General features: G+C 38.9%; 1 protein-coding gene across 1 annotated transcript in view; it reads left to right on the forward strand.

The window, feature by feature from the left end:
- The first annotated feature begins 11,622 nt into the window (after positions 1–11,622).
- Positions 11,623–21,163, forward strand: part of LEKR1 (leucine, glutamate and lysine rich 1) — a 171,177-nt gene continuing 161,636 nt past the window's right edge. The window contains exon 1 of the mRNA XM_077750101.1: positions 11,623–11,706. Within this exon, the coding sequence (XP_077606227.1) occupies positions 11,659–11,706 (48 nt within the window). The 5' untranslated portion in view covers positions 11,623–11,658. The remainder of the gene's footprint in view (positions 11,707–21,163) is intronic.

The raw sequence follows: 21,163 nt of genomic DNA on the forward strand, positions 1-21,163 counted from the left end.
CCATGGAGCGGCCAAGCTTGGAAGGCACCGAGCAGGCGCCACTCCTGCTAAGGAAACCGAGAGGGGTCCGCGGGGAGAGAGCGATTCCTCGCCGGCGTCGCTCTTCTTCCCTCCGCCGCCCGACGTGTTTGCTTTACAGCAGCGGAGATGGAAACTTTCTGGCTTTAAGTGGAGGGCATCACCCTCTCGGGCTAAAGTCGGCTGAGGGCGCGGTGTGTCGGGAGCCAGGAGGAATCAGGGATTCCTCGCCGGATTACTCGNGCGCAGTCACGCTAGATTTCTGGGAAAGGGAGTGAGTTCACCGGGGAGGATACGCGTCTCCTTGTTATCAGAACGTCGGTAACATTCGGTAATAAAACGCGCGCACATAGGATGTATTAGACGAACCGGGAACCAGAGCTGCTTCATCGATAAGCAGTCACGCTGGGGAAACTTTACAAAGAAAACTTTAAGAGGCAGGGGGCAAAGGTGCGGTTCGTGTGACGTGCTTACACAGAAAGGAACAAAGCAAGGATGGCGGCTTCAGGAGGCAGTTTTGTCCACTTTGCCCAAAAATGAGTAACATAGTTGGGATTCTGTGAGTGCTGTCATTCCTCCTAGAAGTGTTCTTTCCAGTGTTGTATTTTAAAAGCAGGAGTACCTGATTTCCCTGGCGGACTGGAGAGACCTCCTCTGTATGGTGACTCAAGAGTCCCAGGAGCATTTTAAAAAAGAAAACAAAAGGTCACAGACATAATAAGACACCTGGCAAGGTCATGTAAGCAAAAGCGTTTTTCGCTCAGGTATATATTTATGTTACTCGCATGTTTGTGATTTCCAGGTCAAGTTTGATCAAGTTTGGAGGACAAATCAAAAATATTAACACCAAAACTTTTTAACACACAAAACCACTCCGCTGGACTAAAAGTGTTTAAAATTCCACATTATCTTATTTACTATTAATGAAATTTTAATTTGCTGGATCTCAGCTCTCATTTATTTCCCTATTACTCTTACCCTTAGGCCTAAGGTGCCTAGTTACACACCCACATATATTTTTGTTATACAAGTAACGTAGTATTATTATTGAAGAGGGGGATTCTCCTGGGTTAGGATACCTACCATAAAATCCTAGGAAGTTTTTTCAAAATACACATATTTACCTCCCCACTTACCACATGTGTAAGGAGAGAGCAAGAGTCACTGTTGAGTTTTAGAAGGTTTTCCCAGTGACTGATTCTTTTTTGTTTAATATTTTTAAAAAATGTTTTATTTATTTTTGAGAGAGATAGAGTCAGCGTGAGCAGGGGAGGGTCAGAGAGAGAGGGAGTCACAGAATCCGAAGACAGGCTCCAGGCTCTGAGCTAGTTGTCTGCACAGAGCCTGACGCGGGGCTCGAACCCACGAACCGTGAGATCATGACCTGAGCTGAAGTTGGACACTTAACCGACTGAACCACCCAGGCGCCCCCCCCCTCCGGGTTGACTGGTTCTTAAGTGTATGTGGGGTTGTTCATTTCCTATGCTCAGCACTCCTCTGCTACAGAACTGCCCCTCTACTGTTCTAGGCATATAATTAGAAAGGGAGGTTCATCATGTGTGCTTTGCCTATTTGATCCTCACAATTGGTCAGGAAGCATGTACCTGATACCTCCTAGGTTCAGCAGTTTGATCAAGGGATTGATGTATGACTTAAGTCATGCCAAAGAGTCACTTCCTGGCATTTTCCTAACTGGAGGTTGGGAACAGAAGCCTCTTCTTTCCCCTCTTGGTGGCAAAACTGGACTGTCGGCCATGTGCAGAGACTGTAAGAGAATGGAACCAACCATCAGTAAGTGGTAGATTCAAAGGGCTGAGACTTCACGACTTTTTATAGTTCAAGAATTCATATCTGAAGTTCTCAAAGCAGTCATGTTTCCTGCTTTTTTAAGCTTGGTTATTCAGCCCTTCGGTTGATTCTGTGAAGTACTCTGGTATCCTAAAATATACATTTATAGAAATAAATAACAAAATGTATATTTAGAATGCGATTTGGAATACTTTTGGGGGGATATATAATATTATTTTTAACTTGCTTGGTACATTAATCACCAAAGAGCTATATGATCATTTCTAACAGGTGCACAATCTTGATATTTGATATATCCAGTTTTTCACATTTTGGTTTTTCTAACTCTTAAACATTATAAATGAGACTGTGATGAACAATAAATATATATACTGATAAGAAAGAACCTTCCCAGAAGCTTCTAGAAGCCTTCTCTTGGAGCCTTTTTGGTCAGAACTGGGTCATAGGCCCATTTATGATTTAAATCACTGGCTAAGGGGAAGGGGCTAGCAGAATTGACTTGATCTGAGCTGATTCCTGGAGTTGGGATGATTCACTTGTGCTTGAGGGTAGGGAGAGGGGAGGGTGAAGAGGTTTGGATTCTTGAACAAAAGGAAGAAGGGGCTCAAATGTCCACTATAACAGTTTGAATATTTCAAGGTGTTTACAACATCATAAATGTATTACCCTAAAAATTTTCACCCTAAAAGCAATGTTTAAGAGTGCTATTGCTCTAAACCCTTGCAAACCAGGGCTACTATAAGTATTTTACTTTTTTTCATCTGTTTAATAGGTTTGGTAATATTATTTGATATATTTTTTATCAATAATTCATAAGAAAATATCTTTAAGATGATTCACAACTCCTTATTTAATGGAATTAAATTATTCTATTAATAGAGATATAACAAAATGACAAGAAAGTTGCTATAATTTGATTCATATAAATTCCATTGCTGCCTAAAATTATAGGTACCAAAACATGAATTTCATCTTTACAAAGGTAGAATGAAATCACTTCTGCCAATCACTTATCAAAACACATATGAATTAGATTCTTAGATGCTTCATTAGAATCCCATGAAAATCTTAGAAATAAGCTATAATTTCATTAAACAAGCAAATTCTACAAACGCTGTTTTTTAAATATATAAGGAACTTATCAATTTTCAGTCTTTGAACTCATTAAAATTTATTATAGGGTATATATTGGGTGCTGAGAGTTTAAAGAACTATCAGTGTCATATATTTTAGCATCAAATTCATTACAAGAGTTTTAAGTCAGTGCCTGGAGAGCTTTATTCTATTAGTTTTAAAATATCTTCATGAAAGTAAATGTATCCTGGGGGTGTAATGTACAGCATAGTGACTACAGTTAATAATACTGTATTGTATATTTGAAAAGTTGCTGAAAAGATAGATCTTAAAAGCTCTCATCACAAGAAAAAATTTGTAATCATGTGTGGTGATGAATGTTAACTAGACTTATTATAGTGATTATTTCACAATATATACAAATATTGACTCATTATCTTGTGTACCTGGAACTAATATAATGTGATATATCTCAAAAATAAATACATTCATGTAACAAATATTAAACCATATATGGCACATAGTACACTTTTGGCTAAAACTCTCATCAGTAGTGAACAGGCCACAAGAGAGTACATTTAAATTCGTTAAAGGTTTCACTGTAGTGCCTGACTTACTTTTAATATTTGAGAGTTGACATTTATCATTTAAAGACCTGATATCTCATTGGGAGTTTCGTTCAATAATTATATTCTTAGGGCTAAAAAGAATTCAGTATAGAATTTATTGTACAGATCACAACACATTTGAACTACTAGGGAGAGATGTTATTTAAACATTGTGACATTCATTTTATTACACACTTAAGGTTTATACTGCACATGGGATGGATTCAAAAATATACAGAGCAAAAACCCACAAATAGTTATTTTGTGGCCAAAGCCACCTTTAGATCAGTTATTTGGAATTCAAAATATACAAAGTAGGGGCTTTTGGGTGGTTCAGTCAGTTAAGCGACTGCCTCCTGATTTCGGCTCAGGTCATGGGTCTGCTTGGGATTGTCTCCTTCTCTCTCTCTGCCCCTCCCCCACTTGTGCTCGCTCCCTTCCTCTCTCTCAAAATAAATAAAAATAAAACATTTTAAAAAACAAAACAGGGGCACCTGGTTGGCTCAGTCGGTTAAGCATCCTACTTTGGCTCAGGTCATGATCTCACAGTTTGTGGGTTCGAGCCCCACACCAGGCTCTGTGCTGACAGCTAGCTCAGAGCCTGGAGGCTGTCTTTGGATTCTGTATCTCCCTCTCTCTCTCTGACCCTCCCCTGCTCACATACACTCTCTCTCAAAAATAAGTTTAAAAAACATTAAAAAAAAGTAAAACAAAAAAACAAAACAAACAATCCAAAATATACAAAGTAGCTTTACAAAGGAGTCTACAACTTTAGATGTTGATTAGCAGTTAAAAAAGCAGTATTATGAAAAAAATTTAATCCACATCTTGGTGAGAATAAAATGCGTTGGGGTGAGTAAAACAAAGCAAGTGGTCACTTGTAGCTGACAAATTTTTTGAAAACTGTAAGCTGTATCAGAAAATTTTTGAGAACAGTAAGTCTATGACAAAGTTTTCAGAACTCAAAACTTTTGAGTATTTACAGATGTTACTAATCCACAGCAGGCTGATGCCGTTTGGTCACTGACTGGCTGGCAGAGTCAACTGACCTACTACATGCGGCCCAGGTGCTTCTGCTTATACTCTCAGTCCAAGTCCCCTTCAGTGCTCATGTATTGTTGGGCCATGCCCTTGGCCACTTCCATCATTTGGGTAAAAGTAAACAATAAGTATGATCTGACTGAGTTATGTTTGGAAGGGTTTTCAATAAATGAGACATTGTGTATGCAGTGCTTGGCAAACAGAAGGAGTCCAATAAAGGTTAGCTTTTTAAAAATTCTGTGGTTGCATTGGATAGAACTCAGAAATAGCAGTGAGAGCCGTGGTTGCTTCCAACCTGGGAGGCCTGTCTGCAACCATTTTATTCAGACTTTTGAGGGAGTAGTGTGGTACTGTGTTCTGGTTCACAGGATAAAAATAAAGTTGGGCTAACTATAATTTTGCCATGCTCCCTTGGTACAGTTCTGAACCACGAAATTAGCAATTTTGGATAGATTTCCTTGTATTTTTATCAGACTTGCTGACAAAGTACATGTCCTTCCACATGCCTTTTATGGGGGGAGGGGGAGGGAAGGGGAAGGGAAATAATATTGCTTACCAAATGAATGGGATGAATGACAATGCCTTGCTGGATCAATATCTTAGGTACATTCATAATAGAAACAAAAGCACAGACACTGTGTTCTCATAAATGTTAATACTACGACACAAAGGTCTGTAGACATTGTGGAAAGCCCTCATTAGTCACTTTACAGAGGTTCTTCTCCAAAAACTAGGGACTATATTTTTTCTTCCAGGGGTCATTGACCCATAGGGGAAAAAGAATAACAAAAAGGTCACAGAGGAGATGAAAAGGAACTTAATTTGGTTATCACTAGATTACTTGAAAAGTCACAGTAAATAGTGAAACTTAGCTGATTTAAAATTTAAGAACAAGGGGCACCTGGGGGCTCAGTCAGTTGAGCATCATCAGACTCTTGATTTTGGCTCAGGTCATGATCCCAGGGTGATGGGATCGAGCCCTGTGTTGTGTTCCTCACCAGGCATGGAGCCTGCTTGGGATTCTCTCTCTCTCTTCTCTTCTGCCCCTCTCCCATGCTCTCTCTTTCTCTCTCTACAAGAAAAAAAATTCACTTAATAACAGAATAACACAAAATCTTATTCAATATGGCCAATGATGGGAACATTTTAAATTCTATTTCAGTTCCAGTATGGCCAGTCATGGGGTGCATTAAAGTAGTGGAAAAACCTAAGACAAGGAAAGAGCCCAGAGAGAGGGGGAGAGAGAGAGAGAAGGAGAGACTGAGATCAATGGAAAGCCAAGAATAAATACATAAAACCCCAGGGGAGATTTTTAGGATTACTTTTTTAAAAAAATCTCTAACACCCTGTCACAAATCTTCATCTGTGCTGTGGTACTCAGGAATAACACCTTTCACTGCTACTTTTTAACAAAAGCTATTCCTCACAATCTATCAATGCTCTTTATCCATGAAATTCTTACTTGGCCTACCACTGCTCAGTAGAATTTTCTCTGATGAGGAGAATGTTCTGTATACGGGCTGTCTGATGCCGTGGCAACATGTGACTATTGAGAAATTGAACTGTGGCTAGTGCAATAAAGCAATTTTTTATTTCATTTTGACTAAATTGTACAGTCACATGTGACTATCTTGTTGGATAGTCCTGGTCTAACGGACATTTATGGTGTGGACATTTATGGTGGAAGGAAAATTGGTTTCAAGGCCAATGTAAAGATGACAAAAGACAGATGAAATTAACTCTCAGAATGAATTAACAGCCTTTCAGTTGTATCTTCTCCTATCCTTGAAGTGTTTCCTTTCCTTATATACACTAAACAATATTAGTATTGATAATCATACTAGCCCAACTAGCCCAAGAATCATCTTGCTTTAGATGAGCAATTTCTGTTCCAGATAAAGTACTCAGTCGATCGAGATGAACCGCTTTTGTGTGTGTGTGTGTGTGACCTGTGTCTAAACTCCCCATTGTTGAGAACAGTCCTATCTTCATTGTCCCTCAAAGAAACATACTGAACACGAATAGCTGTGAAAGTTCTTCGTGCTTCTTATAAGCATGCTATACCTGACCATTTCATTGGCTCCCCACCACTCCCCTAATCCTCTCTTCAAGCCTTTAATTATTGTTTATCTTTCTCAGATGAAGAAAAATGCTCTTTGAGGGGTGGAAACTCAAAGTTGTTGGCAGGCAAAAGATCAGCCAGGTTACAGGTACAGGGTACATCTATCTCCGAGACTCTCAGGGCCTTGAAGACAAGGCTTTTAGGAGTGTTCAGTACTTCATGCTGTCATTTTCATTAATATACAGCTGTCATCAGCAGTTTGACTACTGTTTCAGCACTGCTCTGCATCATTTGATCACCTCTAAATCTACAGATTTTTAAACAAATTTTTAATGTTTATTTTTGAGAGAGAGAGAGAGAGGGAGACCCAGAATGTGGAGCGGACTCTAGGCTCTGAGCTGTCGGCACAGAGCCCAATGCGGGGCTCAAATACACGAACTCTGAGATCATGACCTGGGCTGAAGTCCCACACTTAACCTACTGAGCCACCCAGGCACCCCAGAATCTACAAGTTTTAATTAATTTTCTTTGTACTTCATTCAGTGGTAACAAGTTTCTTTCCCTGCTGGTAAGCCATAGATGTTTTTTCTTGTAAGAGCTGCATTTTCTATTCTTTAATGTTTGTTTATTTTGGGAGAGAGAGACCGTGCATGCACAAGCAAGGGAGGGGCAAAGAGAAAGGGAAAAAGAGAGAGAGAGAGAGAAAGAGAGAAAATCCCAAGCAGGCTCCACCCTTAGCACAGAGCCCCAAGTGAGGCTCGATCCCATGATGACGGTGAAATCATGACGTGAGCCCAAATCAAGAGTTGGGCTTCCCTGACTGAGCCGCCCAGGCGTCCCAGAGCTGCATTTTTGACCTCATATATTCAGGAGACATTGGGATTAATGATTCACTTGAAAGTCATACCAATAGCTGTCCCTACCTGGGTTAGTCACAGAGCATCACCCCATTCTGGTATGCAGTGCTCATCTCTTAGTAGTATGTCATTAATAAATATTTGCTTTATGAAGGAAAGTACGTCCCTTGTAAGTGTGAGCAGTCTTCTATAAATAAACAACTTGTGAGTAGGGGGTCTCAAGATACCTCCTGAACTAATAAGCCCTTATATCTTTTGACTACTTTGGAACTAGGATGAAAACTTGAATGCCTCCCCGATTGCCTTCACTGCAATGCCCAGCTCTTCCCTTTACACCAGTGTCCTCTACGGGCTTCTTTTCTTTCCGCTCAAGAACAATAATTGCTCGATGCTGTGTCCGCCCCACGGGCTCTAGAGCCTGGGGTCAGAGGCGCACGGACTTGGGCCTCCACTGCAGGCAGTGTCTCTCTCTAACCTAGTCTTGGGGCTAGGGACATGTCCCTTCTTCCCAGCAGCCTCTACCACGACCCAGCCCGCCCTCTTCTGCTTGGCCCTTGACGACCCCTCCTTTCCTCCCACAGCGCTCTGTATAATACAAGCTCTTTCCTCAGAACCCCACCGTCAGCTTTCCCGCTTCCGCCGGGCGCGTGTGGCCGGGAGGGCCAAGGGAGCATCCCCCGAGTTCGCGAGCTGGCGTGGGCCGTGACGTCACCGCGCCCTGACGTCAGGCAGACGTGTAGCACGGTCTCCCGGGAGACCGGGAAAGCCGCTCGTTCGCCCTCGGAGTCGAGGTCTAGGTGAGAGACAATGAATGACTTCCTTTGAGCCCCCCGCCTACCCCGCCCCCCGGGACGCAGTTCCGGAGCGGAGGCGTGCTGGCACCGAAGGAGAGGGCGGGAAAGCCGAGGCGAGGCGCCGCGCCGAGGGGCTGGGGCCCCCGAGCGTCCCCTCCGCCCCTCTCTGGGGCCCCTGCACAGCTTCCGCCAGCCCGCCCGCCCCAGGCGTCCTCTGCTCTCCGGGAGAGCGCCGCTCGGCCTCACCCCCGCACCCTCCTCCTCCTCTTCCTGCAACAGCAGGTCCCGAGGGAGCGGGGTTAGGCAGGGACGGGTTTCAAAACCCTTCCAGCAGTTTTGGCCGGCCGTGCAGTTGGTTTCTATTTGGAAAATCCCACCTCTTCAGGAATGTCTTAGAGCGTGAACTCCGTTTCACCTGACCCTGACCTGCTCATTTGCGGGTGATTCACGCCAGGGGAATAGCTCTTTACGGAAGGGCCTGAAAGCTGAACATGAGTTAATGGCCCAACGTGACACTGCTGTGAGGGAAGGGAATCGGAAGGGAAGAGTCAAGGACGTTTCTGTATTTTCGACGTCTTCGTGATTCCGTTAAGAGAACAGATTCACAGATACTTACGTAGCTGCTGCCAGTTTCCCCACACTTCTCGCTGAAGGGCAGTCTACATGTATGTAATGTGAAAGAACAAAATAAACTAGTTTGATAAAACATGCAAAATTATGTAAGAGTAAAGTAAAAAAAAAATTGCCGTATTGTCGTAGGTGAAAGACTTACCTCCTTTCCTTTCTTGAGAAATTCTGTAAATTTGTGAATGCTGCTTCTCTTCCTTTAATACGCATTCAAATCTTTCTAAAGACCCAGAATGTTTTTCTTGACGTGGGAGCCACTTCTTTAAAATGTAAACATCAAGGAAAACTGCTTCCCATTTCTTTAGCACCTTTGGGAGTTTCGCCCTAGGCTCCTTACTTGAGTAACCACGGGCTCTATCACAGGGATTTGTATTCCATAGAACAGTCGCAATTAACCAGCGCAGATAGCTACTTCAATTACTAGCTGATTTGGGAACGAACTATGAAAGTGTATATAGCCCACTGTGTTGAGGATGAGTTACCTTTTCTCTTGAGAACATGTATGTAATGGATTGTATCTACGTGGCTGCATAAAAAAATGTGCTTTCTGTCTTTGTAGTCTCTTTAGCAGATTGGCTCTGATGTGCCTCACAGTCTAGTTAAATGCTTATTCAATAATAAAATTGTTTTCTTTCTGCATTGTGGAGAGATTTTCTGGGTTGGCAGTATTTGATTTTTAATTTTTCTTCAATCAGAATCTGCCAGATTTTCCTAGTTGCTATATAAGAAGGACCCAAAATTGGAATACCTTTACAGACAAAGAAGGTACTAAACAAATCTGTTCCACTGGTCCTCTGTTTATGCTGTCACTAGATCCATGCTCTCAAATAATTTTACCGATGGAATTTCAAAAGAAGATTTAGTTGGCAATTTTAGGAAAAATTGTACTCCCAGTAGAGTTTGATTAAGATGATGCCATCTTCTTTACTGATGGTTAAGTCCATTGTAAAATGGCAGAAGAGAGAATAATTAGCCTTCTGTTAATAATGAGCTCTTGCCACATCACTGTCTGCCAAATGTCAGATTATTATGTACTTGGCTGTGTGGGCCTATGTTAGCTATGGCAGTTAAACTTTACGCCCTTAGTTAACTCTAGTTAACCTTACCAAACACACATTATGTTTATATGGGAAGACAGATCATTAGTTATTTGTTTTAAACAGCAGCACATTAAAACAATAGGCTTTGTGCTAACACAAGGGGATGGGAATTTTCTTTCCACCAATGGTTGCACACCTAAAAAAAATACTGCTGCTGCAGGAATTTTTGTCAACTGCACTTACCCTGCCACCTCGTTGTGCCTGGGTTGCTGTCTGTATTGATAGAATACTGTGCCTCTCCAGTGTATCTTTGTGTCAAATCCTGCTCTGATCAAAAGCAAACAGCTTCAGGAAACCTTCCCTAATTCACCACTCTCACCAGAAAGATAAAACATTTTTCTTTCCTGAGCTCATCGGTTGTTCCTTGTCTACCACTCCTTCCCCTCAGACTTTCTTCATTGCTGTGGAATGGTGCCTGTATCTTACTCTGCTGCCCTCTTTCTACCCCTCACTCCTTAGATGTATATATTAAGCATCTTTCATGAAACTGGGCTGTGTATGCTTTCTCCCTATTTGGGAAAGTTAAAAAAAAAGAACCAAGGGCGCCTGGGTGGCTCAGTCGGTTAAGCATCCCACTCTTGATTTCAGCTCAGGTCCTGATCTCCAGGTTCGTGAGTTCGAGCCCTGCTTCAGGCTCCACACTGACAGTGTGGAGTGTGCTTGGGATTTTCTCTTTCTCCCTCTCTCTCTTCCCCTCGGATGCTCTCTTTCTCCATCTCTCTCTCAAAATAAATAAATTAATAGATAAAAGAACCAAAAGTGCTCCCTCCATTAGTCTTGTGTGGTTTTATGAAAGTAGTGATAGAATTTTATGTTGAATTGTTTTATTAGGAAATGAAAATTTATTTAGGTAGAATAACTGCATAAAATTATATAAGTGTTCATCTCAAGTAAAATTAGCACTTCTCACGGTTTGATGACTCTTCAGTGCCTGCGTATCATATTTAATATGAGAACTCTAAATATTTTTTTGTACTTCATCCTTTAAACCAGCATTCATGTCACAATTGTTTTTCTTATCTACTGGACTAAAATACTATATTTAGATATTTTTCTCTTAGGTTTTTGGAAAAAACCCTTAAAAGAAAACAGAAATAAATGAGTCTGTTTAAAATTTTAAGTGACATTTAGGGGCGCCTGGGTGGCTTAGTCAGTTAAGTGTCTGACTTCGGCTCAGGTCATGATCTCACAGTTGGTGAGTTTGAGCCCTGTGTCAGGCTCTGTGCTGAAAGGTTGGAACCTGCTTTGGATTGTGTGTCTCCCTCTCTGCCCCTCTTGCACTCATACTCTGTCTCTGTCAAAAATAAATAAACATTAACAAAAATTAAAAAAATTAAGCAACATTTGTTCTGTATTTGCAAAACAAATAATTAGTAGTAAACCACCACAGAAATCACAGACTATAAAGTTCTAAAGGAAGAAAATATTTCTGAGTCGTCTATGATCTTTCCTATTCTATTGGCCTAATAGGTAATTGAAAAAAGCCCAGTTGTACCTTTTAATATTGAGTTGATGAAATAACTGTTAAAAGTTATCACCATTCATCTCTGACTACTTGCAAGAATTTATATCTTTGAATTTTATTCACATAATTTCAGTTCTGACCATTGCCATCAATGTTTTTAGATTATTTTACTTCAGAGCTCCCTCAGTATATTTTGAGGAATTATGGATCGTCACGTCCCCATGCATGCATTACCTGAAGAAATCCAAAAGGTATGATATTATATTGTGTTATTACAGCATAACATTAAGAGCATTTTAAGGAAGATAGTTATAAAACGTGGGGGAGTGATTTCAGAGGTTTTACATTTATTTTGGTCACGGGATCTGCAATGAATTCATGGAGTGGTAAGGGGAATAATCATAATGGCCAGACTGTAGAATTCAATTCAGTGCAAAGAATGTTTGACCTGTGAAGGAAGACATCTATAATTTCTTTTTTTTTTAATTTTTTTAATGTTTATTTATTTTTGAGAGAGAGAGAGAGAGCGAGAGAGCGAGCAAGCATGAGAGGGGGAAGGGCAGAGAGAGAGGGAGACACAGAATCCGAAGCAGGCTCCAGGCTCTGAGCTGTCAGCACAGAGCCTGACGCGGGGCTCGAACCCACGAACCGTGAGATCATGACCTGAGCCAAAGTCAGATGCCCAGAGGACTGAGCCACCCAGGCGCCCCAGATATCAATAATTTCAACACAGTATTTGACCAGGTGTTTGTGGGGCTCTTGTGAAAAGAGGGCCTCAGGGATGTCCAAATACTATAGTTAGATCTTTTGGGGCAGATTTTCAGAAAAAAAACTTGCTTGAAAAATGGAAATAAATGGGTCGATTTAAGATTTTAAGTGATCCTCGTCCTGTATTTGCAGAACAAATAATTAGCAGTAAAACGTTATAGTAACTGCAATTAATTTGTAACTTTTTGTGATGCTAGATTTTTATGTCTCTCTCCATTTAAGGGTCTGATTCAGTTTGACCTCAATTCTTGCCACTTCTCATGTACCAGACACTGTTTTAAACCCTTTCATATATATATTAACTCATTGAATCTGGTTAACAATCATTTTTTTCACGGTTTCTATCCTGCTTTCCTCCCTGTGAGTTCATATCTGTCCTCAGGCAGAAGCATTTATCCTGTATTTAATTTGGCAATGCATACATTGTTAACAGTATAATTTTTAAAACATCTCTTTGAAACTGATTGACAAATTGTGAATTAAAACCTCAAACGTTAACTATCATTAGTCATTGAGGTTTTTCAGTAAATCTACAGTCAACTCTTAATTAACCACCAATCCGTTACTTTTTAATTAAAAATTGTAGTCATCCCTCAGATATGCTTTTATCCTTTTGTGCATGTTGCTCTGGGCTGCCTGTTAGCATTAATCATGCCATTGATTTAACTTAATGCTAATGTTACTGCATGTCCTTCAGATTTATGTAAAAAGCAACCTAGCAGGAACTAGAAGGGAAAAGCCTAGAAAAAGACCTTTTAAACCTTTGCATTTAATTTGCTTCTCCTTTTAAATTAGACATGAGAGATAGTAAGCAGAGAGAGAGCTTAGTTATGCTATGCTTGTCTGAGAAACAGTGCTTATATGTGTTTGAAGACATGGAATATCCTTTTCTCCCTCAACTGAGTTTCTTGCAAATAGTAGGCTGGTATGGTAGAGATGAAAAGAAACAAAACAAAACAAAACAGTCTGAAAGAAACAATGCATACTGCAGATGCCAAGGAAAAGGATATATAATGGCATGAAAAAATAACTCTAAAAAACAGTTTATGATTTAAATGTCATATAAGGTAGTATCTTCCTTGATAATGCACAGGTGGGGGAGGAATCTCTGATATTGGAATGGGTGACAGAACTGGAATTAGCCCTTGAAAGCTGAGTATTTCTATACACAGAAGGATAATAGGGCATCCTAGGCCAAAGTAACAGAAGCTTAATGGTGAAAAAAAGCTGGCCAAGTTAGGTATGTATTTATTTTGATAAGATTTTCATGAGAACCGTAGAATGCTTTTTTCTCATGTTTAAAGTACTATATAAGTAAATCATTTAAAAATGATAAAACCAAACCTTTCATGAGTGTACAGTTCTGTTCTCAAGGCAGGAATGGCAGGCAGTTGTCCATATAGTACAGAGGAGAGACATCAGGAGAAACTCACTGCTTAAGTCCCTGGACAATTATGCTGATTGTAGCCCTGGTCCTGCTGAATGTTTAGAACGTAAAGTGCAGCTCTGCACTTTTTCAGACTCAAGTTAGATACATTTATACCACAAATATTTATCAAGTGCCTATTATGTGCTAGACACTGTTCTGGGTACTTAATTATAAAGCCAACAAAAATGTGTACATGTAGCCTCAGCATATTAAAGCACAGTCTAAGAATAAGGCAGCTATTTCTTTTTCACAACTTCTTACCTATGTTTGATTCATCTAGGTTGTCCATAATGTAACTTGTTAAATTGCTTACTGATCAGGCAGTATATCTATTTAGTCAACTTGCATACATCTTTCCATACAGAATCATGTTAATAGATATATGGCTTACAATGCTAATAGGAATACCTCAGATTAGAACCATTGCTTTATTAAGATGAAGAAAAATAATTTTTTCCCACAATGACTTTGAAATTGTGCTCATTTCCTTATTGGATGAACAAGTACTTGAGGTGTGTGGGTCAGTAGGTGGTGACAGGTCTTTCAAAGGCTTTTTTTTTTTTTTTTTTAATTGTTCTGTTAACTTTTTGTGTTTGTTCTTATGCTGGCTCTTCTTTCTGTAAAAGCCTCTGCTGTGTTTCTTTTTTTTTTTTTTTTTCCCCTGTGTATAGACAAGGAAAGTTAGTGTAGAAGAGAAGATGAGCCTTTCCTCTTTATTCCTTTTTATACTTTTGCTATATGACCTGGAAATAGATAGTCAATAAATCACATGAAAGATACATGGTAAGGAATGTGAACATGTACTACACTGTATTATTAATAGCAAAACTAGTAGTAATAGAAAGAGTTGCAAGAAAAAGTAAAGGTGGTGGGGACAAGTGTGGAGAAGAATGCTGGTGACAATCACTTTTGGTGCAAGAATCCATTGCCCTTTGAAGCCTAACATTAAATTACCTCCCCCTGGTCTCATCTTAGGAAATCTTAGAGAAGAAAGAATAAAGTAATCTTTGACTCCCATTCTTAAATCTTTTTGCTCTTTGTCATAGTTTCTTTTTTTTTTTAATGTTAATTTATTTTTGAGAGAGAGAGACAGAGCATGAGCGGGGGAGGGGCAGAAATAGAGGGAGACACAGAATCCTAAGCAGGCTCCAGGCTCTGAGCCTGACTGCAGGGCTCAAACTCACAAAATGCAAGATCATGAGCTGAGCAGAAGTCGGACACTTAACTGACTGAACCACACAGGGACCCCTCTTTGTCATAGTTCCTGATTGAGCATAAGACATTCCTCAGACTTCCATATCCCTAAGTGGCAGAAAATGTAAAACAGGCTTGTGTAGGAGAGCAGGACTACACTTGCCCCCTTTGTCTGCTGCTAGACTCTACAGTTCACTTCTGTGTGTATTAGACCATATCTCTGAATGTACTCTTTCTCTCTAGACTGAGCTAACTCCTACCTGTCTCTGACCTCTAATATCCAACAGCTTTGCTGGAAATTGTCATCCAGCATTCTGGAAGCAGAATTAACTTGTTCTAAGTTTAAGATTTTATTGCCACATTTAACACTTAAACAATACTTATAGATCAGCAAAGTACTAATTGTATATTTATTCCCCTCCTGAATGTCAACTGATGTTACAGACACGTGGACTTCTCTTTTTAGAAAGAAAAAAAACAGCAACAAATAATTTTCCTTTTGCTGTTTTTGCCAGGGGACCTATGCAGAAGTCAAAACAACTCCAACAAACTGTGGAAAAACTAGTTATTTTACAAAAGTAAAACTGATCTCTTGTTTTTTTTTAAATGGTGACAAAATGAGCACTTGTAATAGGATTTTAGCTTCAGGAGATATTTATTACTACAGAACACAAAGTAAAGTAAAGAGACTGAAGTTGTTTATTTTACAAAACACAAGTGGTGATGCAGGCTGGAGTGCACATTGTTCTTTCTGGGGTAACAATCCCTTTCCCTAGCAGTAACAGCTCATTTTGTCCTGTTTCAGTAAAGTAATTTTAGTGCTTTGGAACTTTGAAATTTATTCAGAATAACAGTTTTATATTTCCAAGCACAGATTGTCATTGCCAGAAAAAATAAACGTAATTTTCCAGGTCATTTTGGGCCACTGTGGCTAGGGTCAGATTTTGTATTGAGTTAAAGTAAAGGAAAAAGAAAGAGAATATGGTCATAGAAATATTAGCACTAGCATCCTGGAAAAGTAGTGATATTTGTATGTGGGTGTGAGTATGTGTGTTGTGTTTTTAAGCAATTACAGTTTTAAAACCTAATGACAAAAGACATAGGAAGCTATATAATTTTTGGAGAAACTACTCTGTTACTATTATGACCTAAGATCTTGAAAAATCTGCATTTGTCAATTTGTAGTCCAAAATCTTTTTTTATTTTTAGTTCAAAATACTTCTGTTGGCCGGCCATAGAGGGTCATAGAGTCTACTAAGGTGAGGTTTCCCAATGGAAAAATAAATATTGGAGGAAAAACACTTTAGAAGCATATTTATATAAATATGAGTGTGTCATGTATAATTTATATATGAGGCCAACATTTTAAAAAATTGTTCAACACAATTTTCTTATGGATTAACCTCTGTATTTTAGTCACAGATTGATTTATTTTCATTTTTATTATTTTATAAGTAAACTTCTTATTTTGAGATCATTGTAGATTCACATGAAGTTGCAAGAAATGATAGTAAGAGATGCCAGCTTTTTCTTCCCTAGCTTCCCTATCTTCCTCCAGAGCCTCCAGGGGTAACATCTGGCAAAACTATATTACACTCTCACAACCAGGATATTGACATTGATACAGTCAAGATGTGGAACAGTTCTATACAACAAGATTTCCTCGTGTTGCCCTTTTACAGTCACATTCACCTCAACCTACCTCTTCATATACCTCTACTACCCCACCTCCCATCCCCAATTCATGACCCCTGGGAACCATCGATCTCCAGTAATTATGTTATTTCAAGAGTGTTATCTAAATTGAATCATGCAATATGTAACCTTTTGGGATTAGGTTATTCACTCAGTATAATTCTCTGGAGCTTTATTCAGGTTGTTGCATGTATCAGTAGTTTATTCCTTTCTGTTGCTGAGAGGTAGTCCACCTTATAAAGGTACTACACAGTTTGTTTAACCTATTGAAGGACATCTGTTTTGTTTTTTTCCCCCCAGTTTTTGGCTATTATGTATGAGGCTGCTGTAAGTGTTCGTGTATATGTTTTTATGTGAACATATGTTTTCATTTTCCTGGGATAAATGTCCAAGAGTGAAATTGCTAGGTTATACAGTAGTTGCACTGCATATTTAGTTTTTTAAGACTCTGTCAGACATTTCCAGAGGGCTGTCCCATTTTATATTCTCGCCAGCAATGTATGAGTGAGCCAGCTTTTTTGCATCTTGGCCAGAATTTGATGTTGTCATTAGTGTTTATGTTAGCTTTTCTGATAGGTATATGGTGATAACTCATTTTGGTTTTAACTTGCATTTTCCTAATGGCTAACATTGAGTATATTTTCATGTGCTTATTTAGCATCTGTATTCTCTTAGGTGAAATGTCTTATCATGTCTTTCAACCATGTGTTTTCTTTCTTTCTTTTTTCTTAAATTTTTAAATGTTAATTTTAGTTTTTGTGAGAGAGAGGGAGAGAGAGAACGCAGGCGTGTGCGCACGTGTGTGCTTGCCAGCAAGGGAGGGGCAGAGAGAGACCGAGACAGAGGATCCAAAGAGGGCTTTGTGCTGACGGCAGAGCCCAGTGGGGGCTTGAACTAATAAACCATGAGATCATGACCTGAGCCCAGTCAGACGCTTAACTGACTGAGCCACCGAGGCGCCCCTTGACCATGTGTTTTCTAATTGGATTTTCTTAAACTGTTGAGTTTTGAGAGTTCTTTGTGTAGTCTAGATTATAGTCCTTTGTCAGACGTGGGGTTTGTAAATATTTTCTTCCCAGTCTGTAGCTTGTCTTTTCATCCTCTTCACAGGGTCTTTTTCAGTTTCAAATTTTGATGAAATCCAATTTATCAATTTTTCCATTTATGGATCATGCTTTTGGTATCAAGTATAAGAATTCTTTGCCTAGGAAATCCTGAAGATATTCTCCTAGGTTTTTTTTTTCTTCTAAAATCCTATTTTTATGTTTTACATTTAAGTCCGTTAGCATTTTGAGTTAATTTTTGTATAGGGTATGAGATTTAGTTTAAGGTCCTTCCTTCCCTCCCTCCATCCCTTCTTCCTTTTAACCTATCGATATCTAACTGTTCCAGCACCATTTGTTGAAAAGACAGTCTTTCCTTCACCAAATTGCTTTTGCACCATTGCAGAAAATCAGTTTGGCATATTTATGCAGCTCTATTTCTGGGTTCACTATTTTATTCCATTGATCTATGTGTCTCTCCCTTTGTTAATGCCACACAGTCTTGATTACTATAGCGATACGGTACATATTGAAATCAGGTAAAATGATTCCATTTTATTTTTTTCAAGACTGTTTTAGTTCTTCTTGTTTCTTTGCCTTTTCATATAAATTTGAGAACAATCCTGTCTATATCTTAAGAAAACATCTTGCTGAAATTTTGATAAGAATTACATTAAGCCTATATAATATAAATTTGGGGATAATTGCTATCTTTAGTATTTTGAATCTTTAGTATGTCTCTCTGTTTATTTAGATCTTCTTTGATTTTTTCATTAGCACTTTATACTTTTTAGCATACAACTACTGTGCATATTTTGCTAGATTTAAGCCTATTTTATTTTTTTGAGCAATCATTATTGGTGTTGTATTTTTAATTTCTCTGTCCATGTGTTCACTGGCAGTGTATACAAATACAATTTTTTTATGTTTGTCTTCATTCGTTGACCTTGCTGAATTTATTTGTTCTAGGAGTTTTATTGTAGATGCTTCAGGATTTTCTATGTAGACAACCATGTTGCCTCAAATAGGGACAGTTTCCTTCTTCCCTTCCTTCCTCTCTCCCTCCCTCTCCTTTTCTTTCTTCCTTTCTTCCTCTCTCTCTCTCTCTTTCTTCCTCTCTCTCTCTTTCTTTCTTTCTTTCCCTCCCTTCCTTCCTCCCTTCCTTTCCCTTCCCTTCCCTTCCCTTCCCTTCCCTTCCCTTCCCTTTCCTTCATGTCATTTACTTCTTCCCTTCTTGCTGTGGCTACAGCTTCCAGCATTATGATGAATAAGAGTAGAGAAAATATATATCCTTGCATTGTTCCTGATATTAGGGGAAAAACACTCAATTTTTTGCTAGTGAGTGTAATGTTGCTATAGGGATTTTTGTAGATGTTCTATACAAAATTGATCTTTAAATTGATGGTATAGCAAATTGGCTATTGATAAGGAAGGTCTTGATGGCCTTATGAAGTGGTCAGGTGACCTGTATAACTAATGATTCAAAAAGTCCACTATCCTGTCTTAAAATGTTTCTCCCAATCCAAATGAAATTCACTGGCTAGACCCTCTTTGCATCTTTTTAAGTGGAAAACCTCTTAGAAGGGGTAACATTTTATACTGCTATCAGTCTTATATTTATGGAATAGTTTGTTTCTTTCTTCCTTATCCAAGTATAAAAAGCATAGGATGGGGGGGGGGGAAGAAAGGAAGAACGGTTTTAGAGCAGAGAATGGTTCAGTTGGGCAGCAGGAGGTTACTGGAATGCCTTTTATAGTTCAAGCACAGACAGGAACTTTGAAAAGGATTCAAAGCCTAATTTAACCTTTTAAAAATTTTGCATCACTTCTATATTAAATACAGTAAAACCTTGGTTTGCAAGCATAATTCATTTCAGAAACATGCTTGTAATCCAAAGACTTATATATCAAAGCAAATTTCCCCCTAAAAAATAATGGAAACTCAGATGATTCATTCCACAACCCAAAAATATTCATATAAAAATGATTACAACACTGTAGTATAATGCAAAAAATAAAGAAAATACAAAATATAAAGAAAAATAAATTAATCTGTACTTACCTTTGAAAACCTTCATGGCTGGTGTGAGGGAGACTAGAGAGAGAGGGTTATTGTGTAGGATGACTTTCACTATCACCAATGGAATCACTGCTATTATTGGCTCAATGGAATCTTTTTCTTTTCATGCAACTTTAATAAGGAACCTATCCAATGACATTTGCTCTTGTTTCTTTTTGAGGATTTCGCAGAAATGTGACATTGCATTGTCGTTGAACAGTTTCATTGCTTGCACTCCTACGGCCTTCTTTGAGTGGTACTTTTCTACAAAATTTTGCACTGTTTTCCACATTTTACACATCTCCCTAATCTCATTTGATTCCTCTGCCTTTTCTTCCCTCCTCCTTTGTAGATGAGATGCAGACATATACTTCTTATAAAATCTTGCAATTTCAGCCACTCGCATACCTCATTCATACTTCTTGATGATTTCCTTCTTAACTTCCACTGTAATCATCTCCTTCTTCTTATCACCTTTCTTTTCAACCTTTCTCTGCCTGGAGGGCACAGATGTTGACTATAGTACAGTATTCATAAACTCTTGTCAAACACTGTATTTAATGTAACTGGCAATAAGGCAGCCGAGGAAAGGGTCTGTATATGCAGGCAGCCTGACCTAGAATGAAGCAAAGCCTTCCTAAACTTACTCTTGTATAGAAATGAAAAAGGACTGTTCATAGGTTTTTTGAAGTGACAGAAAATACGCTGGTGCCAGTTGTGAGCACCTTCCAACATTTTGAAAAAAAAACAAAACACTGTTTTTTGCCAAACAGTGTGGCCTGAGACTGAGCATCTGAGCATGGGAGACAATCACCTGCAATCCCGCAATGAGAGAGAGAAAGAGAAAGAGAGAGAGAGAGAGAGGAGAACCATTGGCTCAGTTGTGATCATGTGACGTTTGGTGTCATATACTACTCATATTGCAAGACATCACTCGTTTATCATGTTAAAATTTATTAGAAATGTTTGCCTATCTTGCAGAACAAGTTACTCACAATCCAAGGTTTTACTGTAACTATAATTTTAAAAGTACAGATACCACATTTGAGAAGTTTATTTTATAATTTTCAAAATTTCATTTAAAAAATGTTTATTTGAGAGAGAAATAGCACAGTGGGAGGGACAGATTGAGGGGGAGAGAGAGAATCCCAAGTAGGCTCTGCACAGATAGTGCAAAAGTGGGGCTTGATCTCACGAACCATGAGATCATGGCCTAATCCAGAATCAAGAGCTGGATACTTAACTGACTGAACTACTCAGGTACCTCTATAATTTATTTTTAAATGTCTCTACTTTTGTTTAATACCCTGAATTTGTTAACGCCTCCTCCAAAGTGTGTCTTGTAGAAAGCAAAAACATCCTGCTCATGATATAGCTCTTTTTTTGTTTTGTCAAGAATGACAGCATGCCATTATTTTACTTAGAAAATGAGGACATGATATAACACCAGTTATAAGAACCAGTTATAAGAACGAAGCACAAATTATATTTCACAAAAAAACAGATAACTTTTACTTCATG

Source organism: Crocuta crocuta, unplaced genomic scaffold, assembly GCF_008692635.1.
Source record: "Crocuta crocuta isolate KB4526 unplaced genomic scaffold, BGI_CrCroc_1.0 scaffold19, whole genome shotgun sequence".
Taxonomy (NCBI): Eukaryota; Metazoa; Chordata; class Mammalia; order Carnivora; family Hyaenidae; genus Crocuta; species Crocuta crocuta.